At 42.7% G+C, this 13542-nt stretch overlaps 1 protein-coding gene across 3 annotated transcripts in view; it reads left to right on the forward strand.

Annotated features, from left to right (window-relative positions):
* The window catches only part of Epg5 (ectopic P-granules 5 autophagy tethering factor), an 85979-nt gene that overhangs the window by 39511 nt on the left and 32926 nt on the right, over positions 1-13542 (forward strand). For all 3 annotated transcript variants that reach the window (XR_007593493.1, XM_050151625.1, XM_050151626.1), the window contains exons 23-27: positions 405-626; positions 2359-2482; positions 7294-7438; positions 11001-11172; positions 12168-12330. Coding sequence is in view for 2 of the 3 variants with exons in the window: in XM_050151625.1 (XP_050007582.1) it covers positions 405-626; positions 2359-2482; positions 7294-7438; positions 11001-11172; positions 12168-12330 (826 nt within the window). In the remaining variant the exon portion in view is untranslated. The remainder of the gene's footprint in view (positions 1-404; positions 627-2358; positions 2483-7293; positions 7439-11000; positions 11173-12167; positions 12331-13542) is intronic.

The following is a 13542-nucleotide window of genomic DNA, read 5'->3' on the forward strand; positions in this document are numbered from 1 at the left end:
AAGGAGAAAAGCTCTCCTGGCTTTTACACTAATGATATGGAATGTGTCCACCTGTATGTACTCTCACACACACACACACACACACACACACACACACACACACACACACACACGCACGCGCGCGCACACACACACACACGCATACACACACACACACTAAAAGGAATAAAAAGTAAAACTAAGCATATCTTACTCATTTCTGGAATTTTCTGTTTGTACCATGGTTGATTATAGATAATTAGAACCATGGAAATGGACTCAGCTCAGGGGAACTCTGTATACCCTTTCCTTATATACTCAAAATAGCTTTTGAGGTATAGCAAGATAACTCACTGACTGACTACTGTGTTCAGCCACTTAGGCATTTTCTGCTCAAAGGCTCTAAGTTCTCCTTATTCTTTAAGGTTGCCTGTAGATGGTTGTATTGGAAGAAGGTTTTTTCAAAGTCCCTCGCATATCAATTTGTTGAAAGACATGAAAAGACGCCTGACTGAGGTGGCTGACTTCCACTATGCTGCAAGCAAGGCCCTCCGTGTTCCAGCAGAGGGCAGTGAAGGGACAGCAGAGCCGCAGGCTGGGACCCCTGCTTACCTGACATCTCCAGAACTGCACAGGGAGCTAGTAAGGTAAGGTAGCTTAGCTATCTGCTGGTATTTGTGGCTCAGACGATGTTGGAGGGGTTAGCTTTGATACGGAGCTCAGATGTTACTCTTAAATTGTTAGGTTGTATTTGGGAGGTGGCTTTGACACTGATTCATACCTAGAGATGTTTCCATGAGAAGTTTGGATGTAGCTTTGTTGAGTGTTTGAGTCTGAGTAATAACCCAGAGGGCTGGTACTGTTCTCTTTCTTATGTGAAAACAGAGGCAAGCCAAAACAAATTGATCGTAGTAGGCATATAACTACCAGAACCTTTGAAATAGTTGTTAAAAGAAAGAAGTGACTAATACAGGGTTTCTTAGCTCTGAGATCCTTGGCAGAATCCAGGGGCTTATCATTCTGGGCACAGATTGGTCTGTCCCTAAGTGTTAGGAACTTCAGAGTGAGCTAGGTTTGGTTAGTATAGTTTCTGCCTGTAAATGTAATTTAGTCCAAATGGTTGTCTTAGAGCAAGACCGCATAAATATGGCTTTTCGGCATTGTCCTCAATTACAGAACACCTTGGTGAGTGAGGAAACCCAGGTCTCAGGCTTGCTTTGACCCTGGGGCCCTCAGGACTTGCTCTTAGCCCTTACCGTGAGTGGTTAAAGGACCCTCCCCTTTTATTTTTAACCAGTTTTACTAGGAGATTTTCTCTTGGAACATTTTAGGTCATTGATACTCCCTCTCTTCAGTTCCCTCTGTGGATTTTTAAAAAGCATCCATTTTTCTGAGTCAGGACCTAGAAGAAAAATCTATGCATGCACCATCCTTGTCTGTAGCTCTTGTCCTTGGTACCCTATCCTGCTTATAAAGGAGGTAGTTTTCCGCTTTGTTGGCCAGAGCTACCTCAGGCTGCCTTTTGGTCATCTGTGTCTGCAAACTACTTTTCCATGCTGGTTTTCAAACAATGCCTTGGAATCCATTGGTTTTAGCTGATAGATGATTCTGTTCTTTGAAAAAGCAAAACATAAACAAACTGTTAAAATATATTTAAAAATAAAGACATAACTTTTGTAAGCCTAGTTTTTTTTTTTTAATTCCTTTTTAATGAGAGCAAGGTACACAGATCCACAGGTTTATTTATGGTTTCCTTGAGACAGGAGTGGCCATTGCTCTTAAGCTGGCAAGTGCTTGCAGTTGGATAGAAACTAGCTTTTGGTATTTTCCAAGCACTAAGACTGGCTCTGTCTGACTCAACCAGAACAGCCAAGCTGAGTTCAGATCCTAGGATGTGGTATGAGCACTCCTCCAGGCATATCCTCCACTTACTCCTTCATCCCTAGCAGGGCTCTCAGAGCCCCTTTCAGACCTGTTACATAAGTTGGATATTGTTTTGTTTTGTTTTAAAATTTATTTATTTGTTATGTATATGGTATTCTGCCTCCATGTATGCCTACAGGCTGGAAGAGGGCATCAGATCTCATTATAGATGGTTGTGAGCCTCCATGTGGTTGCTGGGAATTGAACTCAGGACCTCTGGAAGGGCAATCATTGCTCTTAACCTCTGAGCCATCTTTCTAGCCCATTGGATCTTGTTTTAATGGTGTGTGAGGGTCCCACTGTGAGCTTCTTAGGAGAATCAGTGGCTGCTAGACTCATTTCTTCATGGAAGCCTTTATTCTCAGATGGTGGTACCAGAGTTCTTAGTAAATATAAGAAACTTCATTTGACTGCACATCTTTTTACATTTTATGTAATTGTGTTTTTATCTTTTAGGCTCTTCAATGTATATATATTATGGCTAGAAGATGAAAATTTTCAAAAAGGGGATACTTATATTCCTTCTTTACCAAAGCATTATGATATTCACAGGCTGGCAAAAGTGATGCAGAATCAGCAGGTAAAACTATGACAATACCTTTTTTTTTTTTTTTTTTTTGCATTTCTAAATGTAAATTGAACTAAATGTAAATATTCACCCAGTAGTAAAACTGCTTACTGTTACAGAATGGTGATCACACAGTCATTCTGGTGGGTTTAGTCAGTGTATATATGAACCTTTGGCCACTCTGTTTTGGCCTCATCTGAAGGCCTGAAGCTTGTTCTAGGCTGTTTTGTAACCTGAAGAACAAAGCCTTTGTCTGACTGTCTTCTTGCTTATTTGAGTTGTGATCTGTTGAATATGTCTCACCATCTCTACCCTTGGAAGCACAGGAATGCATTTTAGGTGATCTACAACCTAGGTCATAGGTCAGCACAGGGAGGTGATGGAGAGGCTTCCTTGTCAGTATCTAGTTCTGATTTGTTCTTCTGGAGCCACCTGACTTTACTTCCTGTGTGTCCTAATAGGTTTTCTTTCCGCCACACTCCACTGTCTGTGATTCTTTTTCAGCCCTAACTTGTAGTCTCAGTTTTCTTCAGGTTTCTGGAGCTAGGCTGAAAGGAGGCAGGGAAGTAGAAAAGAAGGCCTCTCTTGGGAATATTTCTATCTAGGGGCTGAATTCTGGCAGCTGCTGACCCTGCACTGGATATGGTCTAGTAGCTGCTGAGATGTGGTGGACTGATTTTCAGTTGGTTCCTTAAGCCTCTCTATTTCCACACTGCATATAGACGTTAATCTACAGTAGATATATTTGTCTTTCTTTCCTCCCTTTAGTCTTCTCTTCCTTACACCAGAATTTATTGAATGCCAGGTTATTAATGCTAAAGATAGTAAGAGAAATCTGAAGGAGTCCCTGCAGGGGAGCTTATGTGCAGAGGTCACATCTGTGATCAAGACTGGGAGAGAAATGCCAGTGGTGCCCTGTGAGCCCAGTGAGACCCAGCCTGAAGTAGTGACTTGTGAGCTCTGAAGAACGCGTGGGAGCTTGGTGATGTTTGAAGGGAAGACGTGGTTGTTAAGTGATGAAAGACTAGTCCAGGCCAAACCACAGCCTGTCCAGAGTGGAGTGGCGAGGATGTAGCCGCCGAGCAGCATAGGCAGAACTAAGGACACCGGCTAGGATGGAGCCAGCTAGGGCCATGCACACCTTCCCAAAGACTTCGGGTTTTGTTCTGAAATCTTTAGATGACTATGGCAATGGTTGAGTAAATGGAGTAGGCTTTTAAACAGTTATTTATTATTTCTGAGTGTGTCTGTGCCTGAGTGAGTTTAAGAGAGCCGTGTGTGCAGGTGCCCTCCGAGGTCACAGGGTATCAGATCCCCTGGAACTGGAGTTATAGGCAGTTGTGATACCTGATGTAGGTAGGTGTTGGAAACCATAAAGGCAGTTAGTGTTCTTACCCATTGAGCAATCTCACTGGAGTCCTGGAGGAAGGATTTTGAATTGATTACATCTATAAGAATGGCTAGTCCTCCCAACCCCCACTTGGGCTATCTGGAGGAGCTATTTATTAAGAGAGGAAGGAGAGAAGAGGAAATGCCTTCAGAAGAGAGCTCTGTTAGGGCGGCTGCCTGGAGGGAGATGAGAGATGGAGAATTCAGGAATGGGCCTGGTGGAGAAAGTGGGCTTAATGATAGTGGACCGGCTAGATTAGGAAACAGAGTAAAGGTGTCACAGCCCTGGGAAAGAATATGTAAGGCTCAAAATACAGTGACAATAAAAGGCTCGAGGAGCAGGAAAGGTTCTCGAATGCTGTCCCTCACTCATTTCTTCTCTGTGCTCTGCATTCTTAATCTTTACCCAAGTCTTTACAGATAGTGGAAACATGGGTGCTTTAAATAGTAATCGTGTGGGCTAGAGAAGTAACTCAGTGGCTAGGAACCCAAACTTCTCTTGCAGAGAACCCAGATTCAGTTCCTGGTCCCATGTCAGGTGACTCTAGCTCTGGGGGCTCCTGAACTCATGGGCACATACCCACCCCAGACAAATACACGGACTTTCCCAGTGAGCTGTCCCTCCCAGCAGCCTTGCCTCTCCCGGAATCAGCCTTGGCTTACCATCTAACACACGACTGTATAAGTAGATTTGTGTAAGTTCAGGCTCTGGGTCGTTCTGTGTCTTGCTTACCTGCCTCTGTCTCATCCTGTCTGTACCCATGCTGAGAATGCCTGACAGAGACATGGGTGCAGACGGTGACAGAGCCACTCCGTTTACAGGAGGGGGTCTACACAGGAACAGGGTCTGCTGCCGCTGGCTGCAATAGGACAGGGCTGTGAGCAGGACCTCGGTGGGACTAATTCCCTGTCTTTCAGTCGGCTTGGAATTAGTGATTTGAGACTTGGTCGCAGTGCCTGACTGAGAAGCTTAGAGACCCTTGAATCCTTAGGACATTTGAAGTTCAGAAAGAGAAAGTAAGTCAGGAGCTACAGAACCACATTGCTAGTGTATTTTGCTCCTGACCTCTTGATTTTTTTTTAAAATTTATTTATTTATTAAAGATTTCTGTCTCTTCCCCGCCACCGCCTCCCATTTCCCTCCTCCTCCCCCAATCAAGTCCCCCTCCCTCGTCAGCCCAAAGAGTGATTAGGGTTCCCTGCCCTGTGGGAAGTCCAAGGACCACCCACCTCCATCCAGGTCTAGTAAGGTGAGCATCCAAACTGCCTAGGCTCCCACAAAGCCAGTACGTGCAGTAGGATCAAAAACCCATTGCCATTGATCTTGAGTTCTCAGTAGTCCTCATTGTCCGCTATGTTCAGCGAGTCCGGATTTAGGCATCCTCCTGAATATTAACCTTCATCAGGCAATGAAAGGAGACAGAGACAGAGACCCACATTGGAGCACCAGACAGAAATCTCAAGGTCCAAATCAGGAGCAGAAGGAGAGCGAGCATGAGCAAGGAACTCAGGACCGCGAGGGGTGCACCCACACACTGAGAGAATGGGGATGTTCTATCGGGAACTCACCAAGGCCAGCTGGCCTGGGTCTGAAAAAGCCTGGGATAAAACCTGACCTCTTGTTTGATAAGAGTGCCATTCTAATGTGAGCGCCCCCTGGAGATCCGTGGAGTGCAGAACTCAGAAGAACAGCCCACTTACTATTCCTTCTTTTTATATTTATGTATTTTTTTAAATTTTTGAGAAAAGATCTCCTTTGTGTGCCCAGGCTGGCCTCAAACTTGGGCAATTCTCTTATCTCTTATCCAGGTTGGTGAGATTACAGGTGTGTGCCACCATGCCCAGCTGTTTTCCCTTTTTAATGACTATATTTCATTGTGTGGAAAAAAATTCTTTGATAAATGTACCGTTCCATCTCCTCATATTCCTATACACACATATGTGTGCTTGCACATACATACATACATACAATTAAGTATAAAATTAAATTAAAAATAGTTAAAAATAATAAAATTAAATCTTAAAAATAAAGATAGATGTAAATATTGAGTTATGGTGTTCTTTATCTTTAAAAATCTTTATATATCAAACGTTCTCCAGATTTAGTATACAGTTAACTTCTGGTAGAGAAGCAGATAAGCTATAGAGGAAACCAGACTTAGAGCCTATTCAATTCCAGTTGTCTCATAAATGCCATCAAGGTTTTTATTTATTTATTTTAGTTTATTCATTTTTATTTTCTGGGTATGAGTATTCTGTCTCCATGTTAGTCTGTGTACCTATGGAGGCCAGAAGAGGGCGTTGGCTCCCTTGGAACTGGAGTGCAGAAGTTGTGATCCACTGTCCATGGGTGCTGGGAACCAGACCTAAGCCCTTTGCCAGAGCAAGTACCCCACAAGTGTGCTTAGTGGCTAAGCCATCTCTCTAGCTCTGAAGATTTTGTTTTTATTTATTTTGGCACTTGGAATCAGGACCCACATTTTGAGAGTGGTTGATGGGCCTATAATTAATCTATAGGTTTTCTTTTTCTTTGTTTCCTTTTACTGTTTTTCTGTTGAAGAAACCAGCTAGTTCTGTCCTTTGTTTTTCACATTTTAATTTTTGTTGATTTTACTTTTGTGGTGTAGCTTAACATACTTTTCTGTGTCCTGTATTTCTTGTACATTTAATTTAATTTAAATTGCTTAATCCAGGTTAATTTATCATTCATTGTCTTGCTCTGTAGCTCAGGTGGGCTGTTACTCACTATGTAGACCAGAGGTCTTGACTTTGCAGCAAGCCTCTTGCCTTAGCTTGAGAGCTAAGATTACAGGCATGCACTGTCATGCCTAGCTTCAGTGTCTTTATTTAAAAACAAAAACATTTAAAATGTTTAATTTTATTATTTTAAATTTAAATTCATCTTTGATTGCATGACTGTGTGTGTCTGTGGGAGGGTATGTGTACATGCATGCAGCTGCCTACTGAGGCCAGAGCTGTTGCTTCCCTCAGAGCTAGATTTACAGGCGATTGTGAGCTGTCTAACATGGGTGCTGGGAACTGAGCTCAGGTCCTCTGCTGAGCAGTATATGTTCTTAACTGCAAGCTAGCTCCTGTATTTACTTTAAAATCTTACTTTAAAAATGTTTTATTTTCATTATATGTTTTATAATGCACATAATTTAGTAATCTAGTAGTGTGTCTGTGTTTACAATTAATATGCATGTAGTGGGGCTGTTTATCAGATTTTTTTTCCTAATCATGGTATATTAGCAAAAAGTTTCGTGACTGCTGTTAAGATTGTTAGTGGTCATTTGCAGCGCAGCTCATGCTAATGTTGGAAGCCTAGTGGGTCACCTCATTGAAACTGAGACACACACTGATGTAAATTCATAGTTGTATGTGTGGACATATGATTCATCTCCCAAGGTTCAAGTGCTTTGGTTCTCCTCTAGGACCTGTGGATGGAGTACTTGAATATGGAGCGCATCCAGCATGAGTTTCAGGAGACAGTTGGTCAGTGGACGCAGGCCAAGCTTGAGTCGCACTCGCTGGCCTGCAGCTCCTCGGCACAGGTGGACTTTACTGATCCTCTGCTGGGTGAGTCCTGCAGCGTCAACCCCTTCGAAAGACAGAAAATCTGAGTCAGAACCTTGGAGGGTTAAGGTTTCCACACTTATCTCTCCAATGAGAATTGTTCATTAAGGGTCCTGGTTTGGGAACAGTCAGTTAAAATAAAGAACAAATACATTTTAAGTTTCTGGGAAGAAACTTCCCATGTTTGATTGTCTGCCACCGAGGGACAGAACCCACTCCCTGAATGGCATACCTAAGAGTAGTGATTGGTTATCCCTCATGAAGGAAGCATGGCGGCAGGAGGCTCAGAGCAGTAGGACAGCCTAAGGACTCAGCCTTGCCAGCACAGCCGTTCCCTTCCCTGCCGCCTCACTCCACAGCATTTGCCTCCAAATCAAGGTGGCCACCTATGTCGTCCTTGCTTATGCATTGCATACGGGCAAGTATCCATTAAAGAGTTGTTTCATGGAGCCCACAGACTCTGCTTACTCCTCATTGTCCCAGACTGAGCCACACATCTGTCTGCAGCTGAAAGCCAGGGCTCATGGTTCACTTTTTCTGCAACACTCTAAAAATTACTTTAACTACAGAACTATTTTTAAAGTGTAGTTTCAAATGTTGTTACTTTGGCTGTGCAATTTTAACATTCAGAAGTTGGTTCTTTTCTTTTGTAACTCTTTGTATCTGAAACCCCTTACTATGGAATTGAAATGCATTTGATTCTTTTTCTTCTTCTTTTTTTTTCTCTTGAGACCTTCTCTCACTGTGTAGCTCACAAGAAACCAAGAGAGATACCCTGCCTCTGCTCCCCTGGGTGCTAGGACTATAGGCGTGTTTCTTTAACGACTGCTTGTTTCTCATATTTCATTTTTCTAGAAAGACGGTGCATTAAATGATCAGTTAGCACTCGGGACCAGGCCACAAAGGCCATTTAACCCACAGAATTGCTGGAATACATCCGATTTTAAAACATAAAAGATGGATTCTGAGCTTACCTTTAACATTAATTATGGAATATATTTTTAAAATGTAAGACATAATAAAATTATAAATTGTTGCTAACATTACAACATATTAAATGGAGAGACAGGAATCCTCTTTTATTTCAACTTTTGCCCCAATCAGTTTGTTCATTGAGTAAAGAGAAAAGAGACCCTCTGGGCTTCTGCTGAACCGTTTCATTTAAAGCACCAACATTTTCTGAAATTCCACCTTTTCTTTCCTTGTTTTTCCACCAGAAACATTTTTGTAATTGTAAAACTTTCATGTGCACATACAGAGAGCACTACGGAAAGGTGCAGAGGAAGAGCAGACTGCCCTCAGCTTGTCCATACAGATGTTTATTTCCTGGTGTTGGACGTTTGCTAAGCAAGGAACACCAGGCTAGCTCTAGAAACGCAGTGCTGCTGTTGTTGCCCATCTGTAGTATCTCTCGCAGCCTGCAAAGCTTCATCTCTATACACCCAGTCCTCGCTGCAGCCCAGCATGGAGGGAAGCTGGGGCGGAAGGGCACAGAGCTGAGAAGTGGCAGTGTCTGGCTGTGGAGGTCATGCTCACACTCAGCACCTAGTTCTTGGTTCTCGCAGTCTTTAGCATTTGACAACCCCCTCATGCTTGGATTTCTAGATAAATTGAAGGTTTTTCTCAATTAAGATTATGGTTATATAATCAAATATGATTTATCAAATGATTAAATGTGCACTTGAAATTGTAGGAAAGATTGACGCCAGGTTATTTTTCTCAATTTCTCAAATTTGTTTTGAGAGAAATAACTTATACCAGTTTTGATCAGAGTGGTGATTATAGATAAATATACCTTGAATTTAATTTTTTCTCTTTTGCTTAAAAAATTCTCTTGACTAGGTATGGAAGTTTTAGTCTTAGCCCTAGCATTTGGGAGGCAGAGACAGATGGATCTCTGTGAGTTTGAGGCTAGCCTGCTCTACATAGTGAGTTGCAGGCCAGCCAGGACTACATAGTGAGATGCTGTCTCTAAAACAATAACAGATAATAATTAATAATAACAATAATAATATGAGTATATGTTATCCTTTATTTTTCTGAAAGTAAGTTATAGTGGATTTGAAAGAGCCCCTAGTTTTGCTCTTAATGTCATAACCTGTAATGTCATAAATCTAATCAAATGGTAGCTCTCTAATTTTACAAACTGTGCAAGGAATGGTAGTTTTAGTGGAAAAATACAAGCTCAGTGCTGCACGTGACCTTTCTGGAATGCTAATTCCATCTGTTTGGGGTGTACACAATACAAATGTCTTTATGTAATTCATGGCTATCAACTTTATTTTTCACCAAGAATGGAAAATGTACTCTTATAGCCGGAACAACATTGGAATTCACAGCAGACCCTTAAGCTTTGTTGACACTTTACTGACTTGACGTTCCCTTGACCTTTCCTTTCTTTTCTGTCTCAGTGAAAGGACTTGGGAGGTGACAGCCCTGGTCTTCACGTTCTTCAGTTCCCACTTAACTGCTGGTGGTTTGTGTGCAGTGTGGTCAAGAGAGGGAAGTGGGAATTGGTGTGAGCTTTCTATTGGGAATAGAAACATTTTGATTCGATGAGTCAGGCTGAGACTGTGCGGTCCCTGCCAAGCTGTGAGTCCCAGCACCATCATTTCTCTTCCATAGCCCTGGACTGCTGCTTATATGGAGGCTGAGTCATTGTATGAGTAACACACACTCACTATCCGACTGTGGCAGTGTAGGGTAGACAGGGCTATATGAACCATTTTCATTCCTTAACATTTTCAGTTTTCCTGTTCAAAACTTGACGGGATTTCACATTTTTATTCTATTCTATTCCGTAATGCCCATTCCCTTCTCACCTATTTCTCAGGATAGTGGTATTAAACTATATACCTCTGCACATTCCCATCCATTGCCCAGATGCTAGCTGCTTTAATTTGCTCAGTAGGTCACCACATGCTGTCGTTAAGTTCAACCAGCATGGCATGCAAGACTACCTAGAGTAGTACTTTAAGATCATGAGATTTCTCTCTTTAACCATGAGATTATTGAGTCTGTATGTGTTGGGGGTGGGAAAGAGTGTATATTTGTATAGGTGCATGTGTGTGTTAGTGCTTGTGCACATGTGTAGGAGCAGAGGTCAATCTTGAGTGTAAGTCTTTATGCTACTTGCTTTTTGAGACAAGTCTCCTTTTGGCCTGCAGCTCACTGAATAGGCTCCTGACTGACCAGCAAATCCCAGGGATCCAACTGTTTCTGCCTTGTCCTCCCTGGGATTGCAGATGTGAGCCACTGGGCCTAGTCCTTTCTTTTCTATGTGGGTTCTTTGTGTTGGACTCAGGTCCTAACGCTTATATAACCAGCAGTTGATAGACTGACCCATCTCTCCAGCCATGCTCCTGATCACCTAGTTCCTTGTAGCCTATTATTAGGCTCGTAGGGACTTAGGTAAAGGTGTAGTTCTTTCCACCTTTAACTGTCAATCTAGGCTCCCTTTGCCTAAGGAACTAGTCTGAAAACATTATCACAGTAACAGACCAGGGCTTTGTATCTATGTGCATCACCACCGCTTGATACTGAGTACCTGCGGCTTCTCTTTCAGCTAAAGAAAGGGTTCTAAGTAACTTACGGAAGCACGAGGCTCCCCATCCTCCTCTTGTTCTGCACCCTGTGAGGCCTCCTGTGCCTCCCATTTCCTCAGCTGTGCTGCTGAGTCAGAAGGATACCACCCAGCTGATGTGCACAGACCTGAACCTGTTGCAGCAGCACGCCAGGTAAGACCAGGAGGCCTTGAGGAGTATACTTGCTGTTTGTCAGGTGATGATTTAGTATTTGGATTGCCTCCCTTGTCAGCCTCCTCACACTGCAGTAGTCCCCTGGTGCTTCAGTATGTGGGAATGAGCATATGAACACAGGCACGCACAAAGGCCAGAGGTGTTGGGTCCCCTGTAGCTGTAGTTAGAGGCAGTTGTGAGCCACCTGGAATGGGTGCTAGGAACTGAACTTGGGTGCTATGAAAATACAATACATGCTCTTACTGAGCCAGCGCTCCAGTCCCTGTGACAGTTTTTAATTCCATACCATGTGGTACTCTTACACTGTTAGTCACATGTTTCCTGTGGGGTTGTTTCTGAGGTCAGTTCTGGATGAGACATTTTATGATTTCAGAAAACTGTCTGATACTGGAAAGATGGTGTTAGAAGGGACAACATGAAGTTTATGTTCTTGTATCATTGCTTTGCTCTCCACCCTGTTTTTAGAAAATTGACATACATCAGTGGTCAAGGGGTAGAGAAGTCATTTGTTTGGAGTTCACACGGTACATTCAGAATCATCACCTGTTTAAGGTTTGGTTCTCACTTGTGCTCTTGAGGAATATATATGGGCAAGACTCTTTAATTAACAACAAACAAGCTTAGTTTTACAAATCACCTGTGAATCATTTCTTTTATTGACAGTTTTTCTTTGGATACATTTGATTCAGGCATTAGATGCTTGTATGTTATATGCATCCAAGAGTATTTGTCTGCTGACATATTATTGACATGCTATGTACTCCCCCTCCTGGTAATGGGGTATGACCAGAAGTTGTAGAAGGTTGTGAGCCACTATGTGGATGCTGGGTATTGATGCTGAGTGTTACACCCAGGTCCTCTGGAAGACCAGCCAGTACTCTGGAGAGCTGAGCCATCTCTCCACTCCCAACCCCTTGATCACTGTTTATAGAAACTTTCTTGACTTTGCTTTCCCACACTGGGTTGCTTTTCAGAACGGCAGCTCTCAGGGAGTCTCAGCAGGTTGCCCTGGATGGTGAGCTGTTGGAGACGATGCCCAAGCAGTATGTTAACCGAGAAGAGCAGACCACCCTGCATTTGGAGTGCAGAGGCAGTGGTGGTAAGAAGTGCCAAGGAGCCGCAGTTGTGACAATTCAGGTGAGATTGTTAATTTCCTCATAATTTAGAGAATTTTAATTGAGTCCCTTACATTGGCATTTTGATGAAAAAGATCCAAAGAAGGAGAACATGTGTCCTGTGTCCCAAAAGCAGTTTTAGAGTTTGAGGGAGAATGAAGACACACAGAGAGCAAAATAAGTTGTCCTCAGTTTCCCACAGCTAACAGAAAACTTCTGTTTGTGCAAATGTAGCTCCAGAGCACATTCTGTGACAGCTGTGGCTTGCAAGAAGAGGAAGTCATTTGGAAGGTTCCCAGATGCTTCAGCTTGTTCCTCCTAAGATTTTGATGCTCGTATTTTGGGTACTGCTAGAGGAAATAATGGAGTGGATTTCTATGTTGCTGTCTAGGCCCAGGGCTAGATCAGTCAGTTTCAGGTGTTCTGGAAACAGTCATGGTTCACATGGGGAAGGTTGTGCAGGTGACCTCAGGGCTGATGCCCATGGTGTGGGCAGCAGGTCGCTACTGAGGACAAGTATGGAAAGTGGGGCTTCCAATAGGTAAATGAGATATGTTGTAATCTGTCTAAAATTTCAACTGCCCGTCATCTTGTTACACCAATTGTAGACAAGTTTGTTCTGAGATATCGTTAGTTCAGAATGCAAACTGGGCCTAAGCTAGTCTGTGCAGCACCTTACTTCACACCAGACTCTGCCTAAACATTTTCTATAGCTTACTTTATTATGTTCATTTTCCATATAGTGGGGGTACCTTTCCCTCTGCAGATGCACTTAACAGTGGTAGCTGAGCTGTGAAGGGACGTTTAGAGATGGCATGCCTGCTGCCTAATTACATTTGCATGACCATACTTTTGTTGGCTTTGAAAACTGAGTCATTTATTTGCTCATTCTTGATTGCCCTTCCCCACACCTTCCTTTTCAGATCCACATTTCCCTGGACCAGTTTCTTCTCTATTGCTTTCATGTAAAATATCTTTTCTAAAATAACATGTTAGACTCCTTCCTGTATTTTCCAATCCTTTGAAGTTTATTTCAGAGTTTTTTGTTCTCATTGGGTACACCTAATGTTAAAGGATTGACCTGTAAGTCAAGATTTAACTTCAGCTTATGTTCTCAGGTTGTATTGAAGCATGTCAGATGCCAAAGAGTCTAACAAAAGTTAGCTTTCTTTCAGTGAATTTTCCCTTAGTTTCCAGTGCTGTAAATTGGGTAGAGGTATTTACCTTTTGGTAA

This window comes from Alexandromys fortis, unplaced genomic scaffold (genome assembly GCF_014885135.2).
Source record: "Alexandromys fortis isolate MF-2015 unplaced genomic scaffold, M_Fortis_MF-2015_v1.1 scaffold_71, whole genome shotgun sequence".
Taxonomy (NCBI): Eukaryota; Metazoa; Chordata; class Mammalia; order Rodentia; family Cricetidae; genus Alexandromys; species Alexandromys fortis.